Source organism: Danio aesculapii, chromosome 15 (assembly GCF_903798145.1).
Source record: "Danio aesculapii chromosome 15, fDanAes4.1, whole genome shotgun sequence".
Taxonomy (NCBI): domain Eukaryota; kingdom Metazoa; phylum Chordata; class Actinopteri; order Cypriniformes; family Danionidae; genus Danio; species Danio aesculapii.
Window position 1 is genome coordinate 21,938,153 of NC_079449.1, and position 19,363 is coordinate 21,957,515.

The 19,363-nt window shown below is 37.0% G+C and overlaps 1 protein-coding gene across 1 annotated transcript in view; it reads left to right on the top strand.

Moving 5' to 3' along the window:
- The window catches only part of pitpnm3 (PITPNM family member 3), a 161,509-nt gene that overhangs the window by 127,024 nt on the left and 15,122 nt on the right, over positions 1-19,363 (top strand). Inside the window, exons 11-13 of the mRNA XM_056473362.1 lie at positions 118-318; positions 2,634-2,782; positions 13,430-13,546. Of these exons, the coding sequence (XP_056329337.1) occupies positions 118-318; positions 2,634-2,782; positions 13,430-13,546 (467 nt within the window). The remainder of the gene's footprint in view (positions 1-117; positions 319-2,633; positions 2,783-13,429; positions 13,547-19,363) is intronic.

Sequence of the window (19,363 nt, forward strand, 5' to 3'; positions counted from 1 at the left end):
GTATTGATCTGATATCAGTACCAGAGGCTGACACTGTTCTCAGTAGCCAAAATGTTAATATCGATTCAACCCCATCTGTCTGCACATTCAACCTTTTACCATCTCTCTTCCCTCCAGCCGATGAAATTCCCAGCTACCCTGACGCATTCCTGCCTCGAAGTGTGATTCCAGTGGGTGTCCCGCAGCCCTCATCCCCGCAGACAGAGCGCACCGCAGGTGGACGGGTGGGTGGCGAGGTCCGCAGGTCCAGTTTGACCAGCATGGACAGTCAGTCATCAGGCTGCTTGGAGAGCAGGCTGAGCAGCACCATCGCCAACAGTGAGTGGGCAGCGGGTGGGCGAATGACAGCCACAAAATTAAGCTCTCTTTATACATTATCCACCGTTTTCCTATGCCCCGTGATGAATTACGGGAGTAACTTGTATCAATCAGTGATGTGTTTTAAAAAATAGGTTCGGTGAAGTGTCATTACTCTGCTTACAGTTCAGCCGTCCAATTTAAAAAGAAACCAATTTTTAGTTTCGGCAGACCAAGAATAACCCCCAAAAACATGAAATTTCATGTCTTTCTGCAGCAATATTATGAATGTGTTTTGAATATTACTGTAGTGCATAGAATACAGTTAGTCCTCTAAAGAGCCACAGATTTGCTAGTGATACTAATGTCTATATACCAAGCGTATATTATTTATTTTCATGATGGATAAAAAAAAAAGCACAATGCCGATTGGATCTCTGTTTTATGTGGATTATTTGTAGCACAACCACGTTATTTAAAATGATTTGTTCCAGGGTTTTTTTTTAAGGAATTTCCCCAAACATAATTTGAAACACAGCCGTTTCACTTAGAAAAAGGTGGATTGATGCTTTCTGCTATCCAGCCAAGCAATGCAGTTTAAAGGGCTCTCTGTGCTGCCAAAAGACCACCGCAGTGTATTTAACTCTGTTCAAGTAGATCATATCTTCGCTGCAGCGAGGAGGTATAATGGCAGTTTATTAGTCTAAAACATGGCACTTTTATTGACAGTTTTTTATCCTTACAAGATCTGTCTGCCTCTAACAAGAAAAATAAAATAACACAATAGAGTGAGTGTGCCATAATGTTTAGCATTATTCTCTAAAATAATTCATCTTTTTTTAAACATTAAAACTAAAAGTTATGTGTTTGCCAGACACCTTTTTTACACTATTCATTTGATCAGTTGTTACAGTTTAACAATTTATTGATGCACTCCAAAAATATCTGTTAATTAACAAAATCCATCATTTCAAAAATTCAAAAAAAATTCAACTCTACAGTTAAACAAAGACTTTTATTGACATTTTAGTGGTTTGAAATAATAATATAATATATAAGAAGTAATATACAGTTAAATAAGTCTGTAAAATAACAGAAAATGTACTGGAAGTTTATTACAAGGTAATTGCACTGTATTATACAACACCAACCTAGACAATATATCACTTTGAATCAGAGACACCCAAATTAGGGTTCGCAGGCCAAAGTTGGCCCATGGTAACCTTCGATTTGGCCTGCTATTCCATCTGAGAAGAGAAGAAAAATGATGGGGATGGTATAGAGATTGTCATTTCAAATCTAATGTAACCTTTTTTTATTATTGTTAAAAGTTAACAAATAATAAAATGTTAAACTGAAATTAAATGTTTCAATTAAATATTGTCGATTAATAAGATTTCGTTTAAATGTACATACTATCACCTGATGGATATAGGACAATGCAGAGATGAGCAAATCAAGACAAAGGCAGATTCTGCTTGACTATTCAGCATTGAACTCCACTGTTCACTGCTATATTTTTATTGCAGTAAGTTCTAATTTTAAAAGTCATACTGCATCAGTATAATTTAAAGTAATGGTTTTTATAAATTTTTAAATATTGTGAAATAAATTATGAAATTACCCATGGCAACTTGTAATGTAATGTAATTGTAATGTAATAAGTTTGGTATATTTACATTTGACCCACAGCTCATAATGATATTTGGTTTCTGGATCTTTATACAAAAAAGTTTGGGCACCCCTGCTTTAAAGGTTTAAAAATGTCAATAACGTTCCCTTTTTCAAAGTTGTCAAGGTTAAAAGTTGTTAGAAGAAAGATCAAGGTCCCATAATGCAATTCAAAAAACAAAAATAAACGGGGAAAATACAAAAAAAAAAAAACATGAATGGCAAAATACTGAAAACTTCTACAAATAATTTACAGATTTTTTTTATAGTGGGTGATGGCAAAGCTAAACTTAAGCACCATTACTCCAGTCCTCAATGCCACATATTTCTTAACAGATCATTCTAATTTGCCAATTTAATGCTGAACTATTTTCATTATCAACGTTGAAAGCCGTTTTTGTTTAATATATTTTTGGTGTGTGGAGAAAAACATGATAGGCAAGGCAAGGCAAGTTTATTTATATAGCACATTTCATACATAGTGGCAATTCAAAGTGCTTTACATAAACAGGAATAAAAGAAACAAGTATAAGAGAAATAAAAACAAATAATTAAAAAAATTATAATAATACTATGATACTATTTTCTTCTGTGGTAACAAGAGGAGCAATCTCAGCTTAGCTCAGTTTCATTGATCGTATGCGTTTTCTTTCTCTGTTTGTTAGTCTCCAGCAGCTGGTGGGGGTCTAAGCGGTTGGATTATGCTCTTTACTGCCCAGACGTCCTGACATCTTTCCCCACAGTGGCTCTGCCTCACCTGTTCCACGCCTCATATTGGGAATCTACCGATGTGGTCGCCTTCCTTCTGCGACAGGTACAGTAGAGGATGAGACATCCATAATCGTGAAACAGTAATTCACTTTTTCGGAACCCCTAACTGTAAGGGACAGGTGTACTAAGCAGAGTAAATCGTTTCTCAGAGTGTAATCCTATAAAAGCAGCAATGAGGGTAAAAAAATATGCAAGTTATTTAGCAAACATTAAATCCACAGCACGATTAGCTTGAACACTCTCTTCCCATAAATGTGTGTGCAATAAGTTCAACTCCAGAAATAACTGTGTGGTAACTTATTTATTGTGATAACTATTTTATTTTTTATACATGTTTTTAGTAAATTCTTACAGTATTTTTTTATGGGAAAAATGTTGTGATGCATGCTGTTAGTAAATCCTGCCCTGTGGGTATTAAAACATGGCATGTTTTTGTATTTGTTATCCAGCAGACTAGTACAGAGCTTCAAAATCTAGATGAACTAAGAATCTAAGAAAAAACAAACACAGATTACTATTGTTTTACTGTTCTAAAAAAACTATTAAACAAAATAACTTGTAATTTACTAGTCTTTTAAATTGGTTGAAGAAATGACTTTGGGACTCAAACACATCACTTGACGAATCAGCATTTTTGAAGCACTAATTCAGTGACAATTACATTTTAGCCATTAGTTGTCACCACCTGCTGGTGCTACAATGTAATTGATATAGTCTTCTTTCATTTATAAATACTCGTGATGGTTGACACTATTTGTAAAGTTATGACCGTTTCTTGCACTTTTGACATCCACTACTAATCAAAGATTTGTTATGGTCTGCAATTTTTAACTAAAGACAGTCTACAAAGAAATCATATTATGTTTGTGTACACTTTTGAAGAGTTACCATGTGCGCTCACTTTAAGCTTATTGTATGGTTACTTGTAAAACATCATGGTCCGAAAGCAGCACAGTTTAATGAAGGAGCCAAGTGCAGTTTGCAATATTTTGGTAAGTGGCTTATTTGTTTCTATGAGAAAAAATGTTTGATGTTTTTTTTGGGCTTGTTCATAATTCCTTATTCATATTTATATATTTTTAGGAATATCTGGCAACACTAATTAGTCAAGACTTAGCTCATTGTGTCAGGATTCTGCCACTTCAGTCTTGTTAATTCCTGTTTTGGTAGCAGAGTCCAGACACTAGTCATGTCATGTCTTGTATGTTGTGCTCGGCTTGAGTTTTCTCAGGTCTCACGTTTTCTGTCATTGTGTGTGTTTTGTACGAGCGCCGTCTCCGGCAGTGCGCGCTCCCGCTTGATGCAAGCACATGAGATCCTGGCGTGCACGGGATGCGCGCTCTTGTTCTGGTGTGTTTGTTTTGTTTGTGCCATGGTGTTTTCGTTCTCAGCACTTCAGTCTAGTTGGTTTCAGTTGGTGCTGGGATCGGAAACATGCATGCCACATGTGAACGCATGGTAGGGTGTTTTCATTTATCATGTGCTCATGTCTTGCGTTCTTCTTATGTTGGTGTTGTCTAAGCACGTGGCTCAGTGTTTACATTGTGGCTGCGTGCTTTAGTGTTGTGTTTTGTGAACACGCGGTTAACGAGTTCTCTCATTGGTTGTGTGTTCTAGTCTCATTTTATGTGAGCACATGGCTTGTGTTGTTTGTTTGTGTCATGTGCTCTACTGTCTATTGTCTAGTCCCACCCTCCTTGTTAACCCATTATTAGTTTATTCAGTTCACCTGTTTGTTTGTTTGTTAATTATTTCTGCTAATAACTCTCTCTTGTCTGCTGTCCTGTGCCAGTTTATTGTCTTCCATTTAGTGTGTTGAAGTCATCCTGTCTTATGTCCAGTCCTGCCCAGTTTTAGTGATGTTTTTCCCCTATGGGGTATTTTATATTTGCTTAGTATGTTAAAAGTTAAATAAATAACGTTCCTTGCATTCTGGACTCCTCGCCTCTTCCCTACATCCCAATCATGACAAATTGCCTGTTATTTGTTGCATTCCACATACAAAAGAGAGAGAAAGGTAGAAACTGTAGGAATTATTTACAGTTTTAACCCAAAAAATGACCAGTCTGTCAGATGAAGAAGAGCCGGAGTCAGAGATTCAAATAAATAAATAAAGTTTACCGAAGATAGTTTGCCGTTTCATCAGCAGAAGCCAGCTTCAACACTTGCAATGTGTTCCTAGGCCGCTGTGCTTACAATCACAAATCAATAACAATTATACTCTCACATAGCGTCATTTACTGCGTCATACAGTAACATGTTCTAACCTGATTGCTTAAAACACAGATAGACTAGGAAAATTTCCACGTGTGTACGTGGGTACAATTCTGAACAATATCTTAAGCATATAAACATCAGACATCCATTAGACTGTTTAGAGCTGACTCCAGACCTGTGAAACAGATCCACAGTCAAATAAATCACACTTAATGTACATTCTGTTTCTTACCCAAGACTGAGTGTACTCTCAGCCTTATCAAAACTGGTTAAAAACCGGTATGATTTACATTCAGGCTGTTATATCCTTACTATACAAAGTCTATCTTGAATAAAAAGTAGAATCACTTTAATAGAATTAACCGTAAATATAGCAAAATCACTTTAGACATTTTATATAGTATTAACTCATAGAAATAACAATAGAAACAGTTTGTTTCCAGTCCTCAGCCCTTCAGTTGCACTCGAGGTCTCCGTGACCTCTGACCTAGTTTGGTGGCTCCTGAAAATAGTTACAAAGAGACAGGCAAATGCACTGAACATTCTTATATTAAGCAATGTGTTAACTTTATTCATTATTCAATAATCATCTTTAATAAAAAATAATGAGAAACAGGGTAATGAGAAAAGGATAAACGTTGATCCATGCTGAGATGGATTGGAAGGTAGAAATCCGAATCCTTCAGAACAGACAACCATTTTTTTTTATTACTGAAATGACAAATAAAACTAAATTCCATTTAATTATTTCATGATAATTGAAGCTCAATTCAGGAAGCAGAGATGGTGCTAAATACTATAGTGGCAGTCATTTAGTTAATGGTTTCAGGGCAAAATGTCCCTAAAAAACATTTTTTAGAGTAAATTGTGTTATTATTTTTTGTAAATGTTACGTTTTTAAGATGTTTTTGTGGGATGCTGTAACATTTAAGTGAGGTGTGCGACAGATCAAGGATGAGGCAAGAATCAATTCTCTATTTAAGCTTTTTACTCAATAGTTAAAAATTATGTTACAGTAATTGAAGAGGAAAAAGAAAGAAATAAACATTTATAATTATCTTTACACAAAAACAAAGAGTGTAAGCCAAAATCAAAGAAATTAACAAAACAAAACGATCCTTAAAACTAAAGTCTAAACTAGGCGTCAAAAATAAATACAAATAAATACCGAAATCTTCAGTGTATACGACACCCGAACTAAACTAATTAAAGCTACAAAACTCAAAATACACAACTGGCAAAATACTCAAACTAATCTAACAAAACATCAATCTAAACTAAAACAAACCGGATAAAACGGTCAAAGTTTAGAACCACACAACAACCATCACATTATGTTACTTAAAGCTAACGAAGTTCAACAAGCAAACTCGAATTACCACAGTAAACTGAGATAATAAATCACTAAACAGCCGAAGCATAGCACAATCAAATTGCGTGGAGCACAAATGGTACGCCGAGGCAGAGCGCACATCACACACTGGTCTGTCGGGGCTTTAAATCCTGGCGGCTCGTCCTGGGATTGGTGGAACCGACTTCGTCATAATGATGATGGACAGAATGGTAAACCAATAAGAAACCTAAAGACTAAACAAGCAGAGAGGAGGGTAAAAAAAAAATAGACAAAGAAAACATCAAACATAACAGTAAATTAATAAGTTTATCTAGTAGACGCAAATTAAAGAATCACCTAATCACTGTTGTTTCTACCTGCCTTTTCACTTTTACCGCAGTAAATTACTAAACTGTGTGTGTAAGACAAGTACCCAAGTCCCAGTCAGATTTTGAAAAATGTATTGTTTTGTTTTTGTTTTATTGTGCATCTTTAAGGTCAAACAATCGTAAATAACTTCAGACTCCCTGACTATTGCTCTTCTCAAGCCAGAGAAATCAAATTAGTACTACGTGACAAGACTGCAGGACTTGCCTTTTACCATAGACAGATTTTAGATACGCTGTTCTCACAACCTCCATCTGTCCTCTATCAACACAGTCTCTTTCTCTTACTATGTTCCTAACTTGAACCCTTCGTTCCTCTCAGTCTTTAGAGCTGATTTTTTCCCCGATTTCACTGAAAGGACCGTATCTTATTCTAAAAGCTTTTTTATTCATATCAGCTGTACCTCTGGCTGAGAGACAAATAAATGTGGCACATCGTTCACTTTCAGAGACTTTTGGAGATCAAATCGCTGATGTAGTTCTCAATGCAGATGCACCCGGGCTTCACTTGAGAGTGTCAAATGCAAATGGCACCTCTTATTAAATTCATTCTTAAGAAGCGGTCGCGGCACAGGTGGGGAGGAAGTAGTCAATTTAGGCAAATCACGGACCAATCTATCTTTCTGAATGCGTTTCTTTCATAATTGTCTTCGCCTGCTTGAAAGAGAGAGATAGAGCTGACAAGAGTTCCAGCTGCAGTGTTCGGTTTAGGTGTCGCACATCAGATTATGTTGTTATCTGTGTGCATATTTTGTGCTTTGGTTTCATGTTTTATGCATTTGGTCTAATCTGTTTGCATTAACTCTCCTTAGTGTATTTTGCTTCCCTGTGGGACTGCTAAATGGAAGGTTATCACTGTAGATGCAATTATGACATGATCAAGTCATTACACACCACTTACACATTTTCAAATGTCATGTGAAAGGATGGAGTCTCGATAAAAAGAGTGTACAGTCATTCAGAGATTTGAATATGAGTCATTTAGTATGAGAAACTGTTTTGTTCATGTTTGACTGTATCATGTGACATGCTATTTTACGATTATAGTGATACTGTTTTTAATTGTAGTATTTTCTATTAATTTATGTTTTATTTCACTTAAACTAGTCATGTTTTAGTTAAAGAGCCCCTATTATGCATTAATAAAAGGTCATATATTGGTTTTGGTGGTCTCCAACAACAGGCTAATATGCATGCAAGGTCAAAAAACACTTTTATTGTCTAATAATATGCATTTATTTATTTATTCGTTTGTTCCCAAACCCCTCCTTAGCGCGATGCTAATTTGCGCTGATTGATCCAATGACCCAGTCTGTTTCAGCGTGAGACAGAGAGAAATCCCCACCATGGGTTATCAACAATTTTGTAGTCAGAGTGCAGAGTGTATGTGTGAGCCCAATGCAGGAGTGCATTAAAGCAATGCAGTTAAACACCAGCATATTGCTCTATTCATAGCCATGACACACATTCAGTATTAATCCACACAATGGCAAAAGCTGAACTATTTTGAAACTTGACCATTGCACATGTGTAGGAACAGCTGACGTTAGCCATAGCAATGACAAACGGCAGATGATCGCAAGCTCACAAACACGTTCAAACCCGTAAAGAAAGTCGCACACGTCGCGTTTTCAACATAGCTTTAGACGCGATATGAGAATATAAAGAGTTAACCAGATACAGTATGAGCCACGTGGAGTGGTACAAGTAACAAAAGACAAATATACATTTTGCAAGCTAGAGAAAACAAGGAGGCAACCATTTTAATCGCACTTACTTACACTTGTGAAATGGAGAAAGAAACTGATCCATGAACTGTGTACTGTAAAGATCTTTGGGTAGGGAAAATAACACTAAATTTCTCTTACACTTCAGAGAACAGTGTCTTCGTGACATGATTCAACCGGGACCTGCTATAGTGTTGGTCTTCCTACAGTGTTTGTGGGTGGGGCCGGGTTTTACATTTTCCTGGGTGTGCACGCAACAAATAGGCTTGAGTTCCATTTCGACGTCACATCGACACGGCTAAAATTTAGTTAGAGTGACGATACATTTAAACCACTCATTTGAAGAGTCGACTCTTTTATAGATGAATCAATAGTTTTAAACACGGTGCACTTTCAGATTTAAGCTTCACTACACTTAGAGCTGTTACACACTGCATGGAAGGTCATTTTCAAAAACCCATAATAGGGGCTCTTTAATCACTAAGACATTGGGTCTCATTTATAAATGTGGCAAACGCACAAAACGGGGTTGGAAACCGGCATAAATAAACAAATTTTACTTAATAATTGACTTAATTGAAGCTCTTTAAATCATCATATGAGCTTAATCATTAATGAATAAACTAATAAATATTATATTCTGCTGTACGTTCACTTTTAGGAAGGTTTATATTCTAATTTTGTAAATCAGACCCACTGCTTCTAATTTTTAGCTGATTCAAGCAATTGCTTATGCATATTAATGAGAATTCCCCCCACAATTTCCATTATTTTATACTCACACTTTACTTGAAGCTGATTACATTTCTTCTATCTGTTAAACATAAAAAAAAGATATTTTGAAAAATGTGTGAAATGTCAGAAATCGAAGACAAAAAGTATTTAATTTTCCTAAGATGGAGGTCAATGTTTGTAACATTCTTTGAATTATCTTATTTTGTGTTCAACAGAATAAAGAAATTCATAAAGCTTTGGAATCAATGTAGCAGTGGTTATGTTTGAGCTGTTGACAACTTGTGTCTCTACTGGAAGTAGGTACCGGTTTTAAGACCTGACAGTTCGACTTTTTTATGTTGCATATAAGTTATGTATTTAATCATTTTTATTTGCACGTTTTGTTTATATACAGTATGAATATACTTTGTGGATGCCAACTCCACCCCATTGTTAGATCCCGAGAAACTTTTTTTTTGAGATTGCCTGGCATGTTTTGACAATGATAAATTGAGTCTTATCTTGATGTCACTGGTATTACAGATATGGCTGCTGAGAGTGTTTTAAAGAAAAAACGCACACCTCCGCAGTAAAGTGCATGAATTCGCAGCATGGTCTATCACAAGAAATACATGGCCAGCAGGGGGCAATTATGTAACATGGTGAGCATACTGAACTGATACGGTATGCTGAGCACGTGAGCTACCTGTAAACGGTGTGAAAACGGCATTCTTTAGGCAGCTGTGTGTGTTATCTTATACTATATAGTTTAACTGTTTAAAATGCAGATTTTGGAGTCTCTATTTAGGCTAAGTGCAGATAGCGCTATTTCTGTATTTTTTCTTCCCATATTTTGTATTTGATTAAGAAGTTTAAATACGGCCTTTCGGTGATATTTTCTGAAATATTTTGTGCTGCATTAGCTTGTCGTTTGCTTAGTCAAGTTGATCGCTAAGATCATGCGCACATATTTTAAAATGGCATGACTGATTCTCCAAAGCATATTGCTATTTAAAATATAAAATATCCTTCAGATAAAGCTTATCTGACGGCTGAGGACTCCGCTCGCCATTAAAGCCTTCGTCGGACAGTTTTTTAAACTTGCTTGCTCTTTTTGACCCACAGCGGTACTCAGTAATTGTTTTACAGACAGCAGCTTCCCCCACCCCCATTCCGCTTTTCGCAAGGTAATGTTCCCTGCTAAACCGAGTTTTTAAAAAATGTTCTTTAAGCAGAGCCCAGAGGTCAGAGAATTTAGGTGAAGCAGGGCGACTAACATTGTAAATACAGATTAATTATATTAAGATGTCGCTAACATTTAACACCGGGTGGAATTCTCCCGGTCCTCCCGATTAGCCAATCCGGGCCTGCATCTAACCCATCTAAACCAATCGTCAACCTCCCCTTCCCCCTTCGGGAAGCCAATACGGAAGTAACTGAAACTGCAATTCATCAAAATTCCGCTAGTCCTGGCTCCACAATACAGCAAATTGCAATTGAGCCCACTGTTAGAATGGCCAACTTTACAACAGAAAAAAATGTGTTTACAGCCTGGTACAAAGAACGATTTTGGTTCATATAGCTATCATTACCTTTCATGACAACTGTGAGGGGGGTGAATTTTTTTATAACTCATCCGTTTCCTTTATTTTAGGTTATATTAAGTCTGCATAATTAAGGGCGTGGCCACTTGAGTGACAGCTAGGTCTCGCTGGTCGCTGTAACTTCACCTCAGCTAAATCCGGCAGATTAGCCACTGATCTCGGCATATTCGTCGTATTTTTGTTTTGTTTTATGTGGCTTTACACAGTCAGTTGCCTTTTGGACTTATTTCTTACAATTATCAGATGATATGGGATGCTGTGTGCACTTAATTGAGCTCACAAACCATTCACGTGGCCTCCGTTTCCCATGTGAGTAAAGTTATATACTTATATACTATCTCTATAAATGTATTTGTTTTATTTAAGATCATTTATCATTAATATTTTTCTTTAGACCCGTAAAGCACTCCAGAATGTGACAGATTGATTAGCTGTAGGCTCTAGAACAGTCATCTGAAACATTGTCATACAGTGTCAATCAATAGTCTTGCATTTAATAATACACACTATATCTGAAGTGTGAAGTAATTCGCGTTTTCCTCCTGTAGAAAAACATCATAAGAACAATGTTTAGTGGCTCACTGTATTACTACAGTGTTTTTAAAAGTCTAAACACTTTATTGATATAGTGTACAGCCAAGCACATGTGGTCAGAATACAAATAAGTCCCAGGTAATAAAGTATTAAGCTTTTTCACAAAGTAAAGTCTGTCTAAGCCAGGTCTAAGCAAAATGCCAGCAGGTGTCTGTAGCTCCGCTCACGCTCCGCCTCTTTGCCCTTGTTTGGTGTCCCGCTGTGGGTGGGATGACGTGCGAACAAAATGGTGACGGTTGGCCGCGCCTACTTGTAGCTTCTTTTGCAGTATTCAGAAACCTATGGGTGACGTCACGGATACTACGTCCATATATTTTACAGTCTATGATCTAAACACACATGACAACTAAGTCAATGGAAAAGCGGTTGTTCCTTGCGCCACCTGGTGGCTATTGTGTAAAGCACAGTTTTTTAAATTTTTTTTAATGAAAAGGAGGCTTATACAACCGCAGTAAAGCGCGTGACTGCGGCTGACAAATTGCAGTATTGCGCGTGCAGAAACGCGCGTTCACAGTAGCCATATCTGTAAGTTACTGTAACACACCCACTTACAGTCTGTACACAATATAAACACCTATATCAGAGACAAAGTTTGCTGTGATTTTTCGAAGATTCAAGTTCTCAAGGGCAGCTATTGCCTCACATTCAGCAAATCTTCAAGCCTTAAGAATAATACGAAGACTGGTAAACATGATCTCTTTGATCCAGCTCAAATGCTACAGCAACAAAGGCGTTTCATCTACATCAGCTGAATCTACTGAGAGATTTCTTGGTGAAATACCAAAGGTCATAAAAGTCTCTTTTGATTGTTGGTATTTTTCTCACGGTAGTGTGTTAAATTGCTGCAGGAAACAGATAAAGTGACAATCTTTCAGATTTATAGTGTTTACACCTGCATTCTGATTCAATCAGACCAGTATATTTGCAGCATTTAAAGAATGCTGTGTTGTTTTGTTTGTGTGTTGAAAATAGCTTTTCTTATTATCTCTGCCAGGATGGAATATGATTACAGCTTAACTATTCATCCCTTCAGAAAAAAGGGACAATGCTGCTGATTCATAGTTTGACTTAACACCGCATAACACACTTCACAACATAGGCTTATCGGAAATGTGTGCTTCAGTCTACAGTTGTTGTTTTTTTTTTTGAAAATATGCTTGTTTGCCATTTCTAGTTTAAATTAATACAATGAGGCAGTCTGACGGCAACAACTTTTGTTCCTTTTCACGCTAATGATATTTACAGGGACATATTATCAATGAATAAAGGATTATTTTTGTGCAATTCTTTGCACAGCACCTAATAAATACCACAAAAAAAACTATGTCTATGATTTGTAATCAAGTACGTTTCCCTTATCTATCTAAATTTAAACCCATTTGGCACTATAGTTGCCGAAGTTCATAGTTGCCATTTTCCTTTTATAAGTAATTTTCTACATGTTATACATGTTTACTTTCACAATGACATGCAAGCAATCAACCAAATAAAAGATCTCTAACTATAGTAGCCGCATATTCAAATACACTTCTAGAAAAAATAAAAAACCTGGGGAAAATAAATGGAAAAGATGTTCATATAGGACACTATTAACAAGGCTACATGCATGAAACCATTTATAAAGAATTTGGGCACAAATGGGTATAAATGGACAACTTTTCCAGCGTTGTCACTTTGCTCAATAGCTCACTTTGTACAGTGTACAGTTTTCACGCAGAGTGCTCAGGTTCAGTGACACACGGTTCCACAAAAGCAATGCAAAATCAAGGTAAAATTACATGGTCACAATACACTTTTCTTTTACGTTTGCTTTTGAAACCACTATTCATTGCGTTTAGGGAAGGTACAAGAAAGACTTATCTGAAATGTACACTGAAACACACCCAAAACAGACAACATCCTCAAGTGAAAAGAGAAATGTTCAAATGACTCTACCTGGAGTGTTTTACAATAATGTAGTTTGAGACACTTATTTCCAATGATTCCGGGATGTGAAAATAACAATTGCAATTCCATGCTTCAGAAATGACACACTTCACCTTTGACCTTATTTAGAGGTTGCACAGTTTCTTGGGGACAGTAATGATTATTTGCTTATTTCTGTGTGATTGACAGGTGATGCACTGTGATTATGTGAAAGCCCAAGAGATGGACAACTGTGACTCGGCTCCCTTCTCTCCCTCAAGTTCCAGAGAGAAGTGGCTCCGCAGACGTACACACGTTAAGCTTAGGGTAAGGACAAACACAGCACATTTTGTTGAGAAAAACACACTCTTGCATGCACTGTAAGTCTTCCAAGCACTATTAAGCTTTGTGCATTCATCCAGGCCTGCTGACGACGTCATGCAAGTTCAATTTACTCTTCGTTATAAGTGTCTGCTGTGATTAATTGTAGACCTGTGTGCCTGAAATCTGCTGAGTAATGTTATCCATAAACTAGGTGGCAGTGTGATAGAAGTATTCATCTGCAGAAGTGTCAGATTTTTATTAAGTGGCAGCATTTGCCCCTTGGAATTGATTTTCCAGTGCCTAATATGTAAGCATATTGTTTGTCTAACCATAAAAAACTGCATTGCGTGATATGTTGGTAGTATATTGGTTATTGACTGGTAGTTGTTTTAAAATTTGTCATGTCAGTGTTGGGTGTTTAAAGTCAGAAAGTAATAAAAGTAGTGGCACGTCTTTTCATCCATATTGTGACATGCACTTGAGTTAGACAGATTGTTGGAGGAAAAAAGTAGACCAGCGACTGCTAATCTTGAGATCAGTCCTAAACAATGAAAATACAATAATATTAATTCAGATTTTTAGATTCTCTCAACAACTGTCTTAAAAATTGGCTTATGTAACACTACCTTTTTGGTTTAAATTGGTTTGTTACTGTACGTACATAAATCGGCCCTTTCGCCAATTTTTGGTAACACTTTATTTTGATGGTCCATTTGAGTATTAGTAGACTGTCTGCTTATATCTGTTGAGACTGCTCCTTCAACAAACTTTTAAGTGAATATAAGAAACTTTGCTCGTCTAACCCTAACCCTAACCCCAACCCCAACCCAACAGTCTACTTATAATCTAATGAGAATTAGTTGGCATGTAGATGCAATGTAACTTAATTCAACAAACGGACCATCAAAATAAAGTGTGACCCAGTTTTTTTTCATCAGATGTTCACTTAGCACAGTGTTTCTAAATCATGGTCCTCATGCTCCACCACTCTGTATATACTTAGCATGTCTCTCTTATTTAACAGACCTGATTTAGATAACAAGCTCATTAGAAAAGCCCAATGCATGATCTTGTATCAGGTTGACAGGTACATAGTCTGTATTGCTCCCTGCTCCCTTCTACCTCACTGCTTTTACCTAAGCAAGAGAAACCTTTATTTCACTTAGGAACCTTCTGTAAAGGGTCTGGCTGCAGACTTGTACATGCAATCAGACATGCTTGTTTTTAATATGTACACCTAACCTGACCCTTCACCCGTCCATGTGTCTGAGATTGCATGTCTTGGTGTGCATGTGCAGGTCTGCAGCCAGACCTTTCTGTTGTGCAAATCCTCAAATGAAGACTCTGAGGTAAAGTACTATTGTACTTCACTAGTGTCTTCCTAGAGAATTGAGAAGTGTGACATAATATTCCTCAGTAAATAAATACGATATAAATTCACATACCCTAAAATGCCATTTGAATGAAACATATATGCTCCCTTCAAACTGAAATCATGGTGGAATATCCTGTTGAATCCACTTCGCAGGGCACTTACTGTATGGTCAAATGACAACAAATGTCTGAAATGAAAAGGGAAACATAAAATATGCAGCATTGTAATGCTGAGTTAAATGAATAATAATAAAACAACTAAGCATTATACTATAAGTACATGTGCCAAATAAGTAACACAGTGAACTCATACTACACGGTGTCTCAAAAAAATCCAAGCAAATTAATTCTGTCAGAATTTCATCAAATTACCTCCAACTGCATCTTTTTGGCTCAGTACATCAGTGTCTTCAACAGTGGTGATATTTTCAACAGTACGGGCAGTGCGTGGACGACCAGCGACCGCACTAATCAAACCCTTGGGAACAACTGTGGTCGGATCCAAAGTTCACAGGTCTTTGTTCTCTGAACTCCTCTCAAGCGGTGGACTTCTTCATTCTGATTGTTTGTCGCCGAACCGCGTCATAGCTCATTACCATAAAGTTGACTTGACTTCAACTCTCCTCGATGCCCACACCGGCGAAGACGCGCCGCGCTGCTCCTCGCCGCTTATCGCCGCCGGCTCTCATTGAAAATGAATGACTTCCGGCTACTTTGACGCACTTGCCGCTTTCGGTGTGAACATACAGTTATGCAGCTAAAACAATCATTTTGTCATCTTTATATCATCGCCAAGGAAAGTAAATAAAAGAATTATTTTTAAGAGTTATGCAGTCATTCTTGTCATTCTGTCTTATTTTTGTATGATATATTATTGCTTGGGTTTTTTTTAGACACAGTGGATGTTTGGAAGCCATATACAGTTGAAGTCAAAAATATTAGCCTCCCTGAATTAATACCCCCCTGTTTATTTTTTTCCCCCCAATTTCTGTTTAACAGAGAGAAGATTTTTTTCAACACATTTCTAAACATAATAGTTTTAATAACTCATCTCTAATAACTGATGTATGTTATCTTTGCCATGATGACAGTAAATAATATTTGACTAGATATTTTTCAAGACACTTCTATACAGCTTAAATTGACTTTTAAAGGCTTAACTAGGATAATTAGGTTAACTACGCTGGTTAGGGTTACTAGGCAAGTTATTGTATAACGATGGTTTGTTCTGTAGACTAATAATAAATAGCTTAAAATGGCTAATAATTTTGACCTTAACATTTCTTTTTTTTTATTAAAAACTGCTTTTATTCTAGCCGAAATAAAACAAAAATGACTTTCTCCAGAAGAAAAAAATATTATCAGACTTACTGTGAAAACTTTCCTTGCACTGTTAAACATCATTTGGGAAATATTTAAAAAAGAAAATAATAATTAAAGGGGGGCTAATAATTCTGACGTCAACTGTATGCTCATGTATATATATAAAAATATAAATCTGCTTTTTGGTATGGGCCAGGATAGAATAACATTTAAATTAATTGCCTGTCGTCTGTGTTAACTCTATTGTCCCTACTATCTGCTGTCTATTAACATTTTGATATTTTGATTGGGAACTTTTTTTTCTTCTAAACATCCAGGGAAATTTTGTCACTGACAATGAAATATTTTCCCTTGAGGCCTGCCTAATTTCTGACTCTGGTCTGCAAGCTCAGATGGACACACACACACACATACACATATATCACTCAAGCAAAATGTGGACTGCAGCAGAGTCCTGACATTGTAGAGGAACTAAAAATATCTGCGTCTGCCAAGGCTTTGAGTTTCTCAAACACGGCACAATGGCTCAGTGTGTGTGGGCAGAAATCTGTGCTTTACGAAAATAAGCATCTCAGTCGACCTTGATTTAGAGCTCGGAGGCACATCAACACAATTACCTAACAGTGCTGCTGAAAACTACGGCCTGTTCTGGTTTACTTGGGTGTTTTAGTGTTGGTGTTCAAAAGAGCCCACCATAACAAAGACCCATTTCTTCCCAGTCCTTCACTGAGGTTAAGTATAGCCCACTGAAACACTTCTGCGTTATCACCGCTACTTTTTCTTTTCACAGGGAATGGTGTTTTGATCATTCTGGACCTTGATCTAAAAATCGCGGTTATTTTCCAGCCCCCTTCTGAATGCGCTGATGGCCTCAGTAGTGTTTGATCCGAGCACTTGCTAGCCTTTCAAGTCAAAGGCGTTTCTGTGCAGTCATGCTGTTTTCCCGCTTGAGACCCTGAATGTCTTTATCGGTCTGTGCATGTGTCTACATCACTTTGGCTTACAGCAAGCCTATCTGGGTCTGCTCCACGCACATCCATGCCTTTCCCGGTTATCATTCCTGGTTCTGGAAATTCCTTCAGGTGTGTCAGCAGTATGCATGGAGCTGTGCTGTGTTTTGGCCATGTGCGTATAGCTGCGGTTTGTGTTTGTGTTTGGAAGCCCATCATATGGCAATCATGTATGGGCGCATGCCAAGATGAATTATTGACTGACTTAATCAATATGCAAATGGCTGCAAGCTGGGGAATGTTTAACCGCTTCATTAAATGACAAATCTGCGCAATCAAACTCATTAGCTGGTGTGGGCTAATGATTTTCGGGGCTGTACAGCTCCGTGTGGGCTTATGCCATGCTAACAGGGGAAACATAATATTAGCCACAGTATACAGATTCCTATCCAGAGGTGATCATGGCAAGTTATTTTTATAGGGGCATTGACGTTAATATGAGAAAACCCTTTAATGAGATTTAGACAGTATTATTAGAACTTTTTTCATGCACTTGAGTTATTTTTTTTAAAGATATCTGACTCATGTTTTTGCCAAATGTACTACAGAACTTTGCATAGGGGCAAATCTAGTGTGTGAATATTGCATAGATGTAGAGGTTAGCTCTTTTGACTTGAACATAAATCACTGCACAGTTAATAAAAAATCAAACCGATTTGGCTTAACACTGACTATGTTTACATGGACACCAGTAATTCAAATTTAATGCGATTAAGACAATACTCTGATTAAGAATTAACCATGTAAACAGCGATTTTTGATTCATTTAAACAGATTAAGGTCATAATCCAACTAAATAGAAATCGAATTAAGACATGTGGAGTATGCCGATTTTAGTCGCATTATTAAAGTGTAGTACAGACATGTAAACACCTTAGTCCACACACACACGACACTCTTTGCACTTACTGAGTCAGTGCAGACCACAGACACCTGCATCGTGAAATGCTGAGGGTTTTTTTTTTCTTTCATTCAGCATGCGGTATGAACTTCCATTTAAACATAACTCTTCCAGCAGTTCATAGTTGCATCCAATATCTTGTTTGTCATGGGAGCATGCCCGAATGAAATGAAAGTGCCAAACCGCAGTTAAAGTCGACAAATTAATAATGAAACACCTGAAATTACATAAAAATCCGGAGGAAATGCGGATAGCACGGTGATGCAATGACGTTAATCTGAGTATGTGCTATAACATGTAAAACGGGATCATGAAAGAAACATTCAAAAAGCAACTCATGTAAATGTCTTAATTAGATTAAGGCAAATAATTTGATTACTGATGTCCATGTAAACGTAGTCAGTGTAATGCAATTGCACATGCTTATATTTAAGATTCATCAAGGCAAGGCAAGTTTATTTATACAGCACATTTCATACACAATGGAAATTATGCTTAAATATTTTAATCTGTTTTAATCGTGTTAAAACAGGTCTTAAAGGAATGAATAAATAATTCACTAATAGTGCGATTGGTTTGATGTAGCACAATGCTCATTCAGTATGTCTTGATTGAATGTCTTGAAGTCTTGATTTGAATGTGCTTAATGTTGGAGCACATCAAATCTATTTTTTGGAAGTTGATTCCAACAGCGGGGGCGCAGTAGCTGAAGGCCGGTTCACCCTACTTTGACTGAACCCTTAGAATTTCTAGTTTATGTCATCTTAAAGATCTGAGTGATCAGTTAGGTTTGTATTCAGTGAGCATATCTGTAATGTATTGAGGTCCTAGGCCATTTAGTGATTTATAGACAAGTAATAATACTTTAAAAATCTATTCTGAATGAAGTGTAGAGACCTGACAGGTGTGATGTGCTCTGATTTTCTGGTTCTGGTCAAAACAGCAGCGTTCTGGATGAGCTGCAACTGAGTCTTTTTGGGAAGGCCAGTGAGGAGGCCGTTAGAGTAATCCACCCTGCTGGTGATAAAAGCATGAACAAGTTTTTCTAAGTCCTCACTGGAAACAAAGCATCTAATTCTTGCAATGTTTTTGAGATGATAGTATGCTGATTTACTTACTGCTTTGACATGACTATTGAAACTCAGATCTGACTCCAGAATAACACCAAGATTCTTGACCTTATTATTTTGTTGTTTGATCTTTAGAAACAAG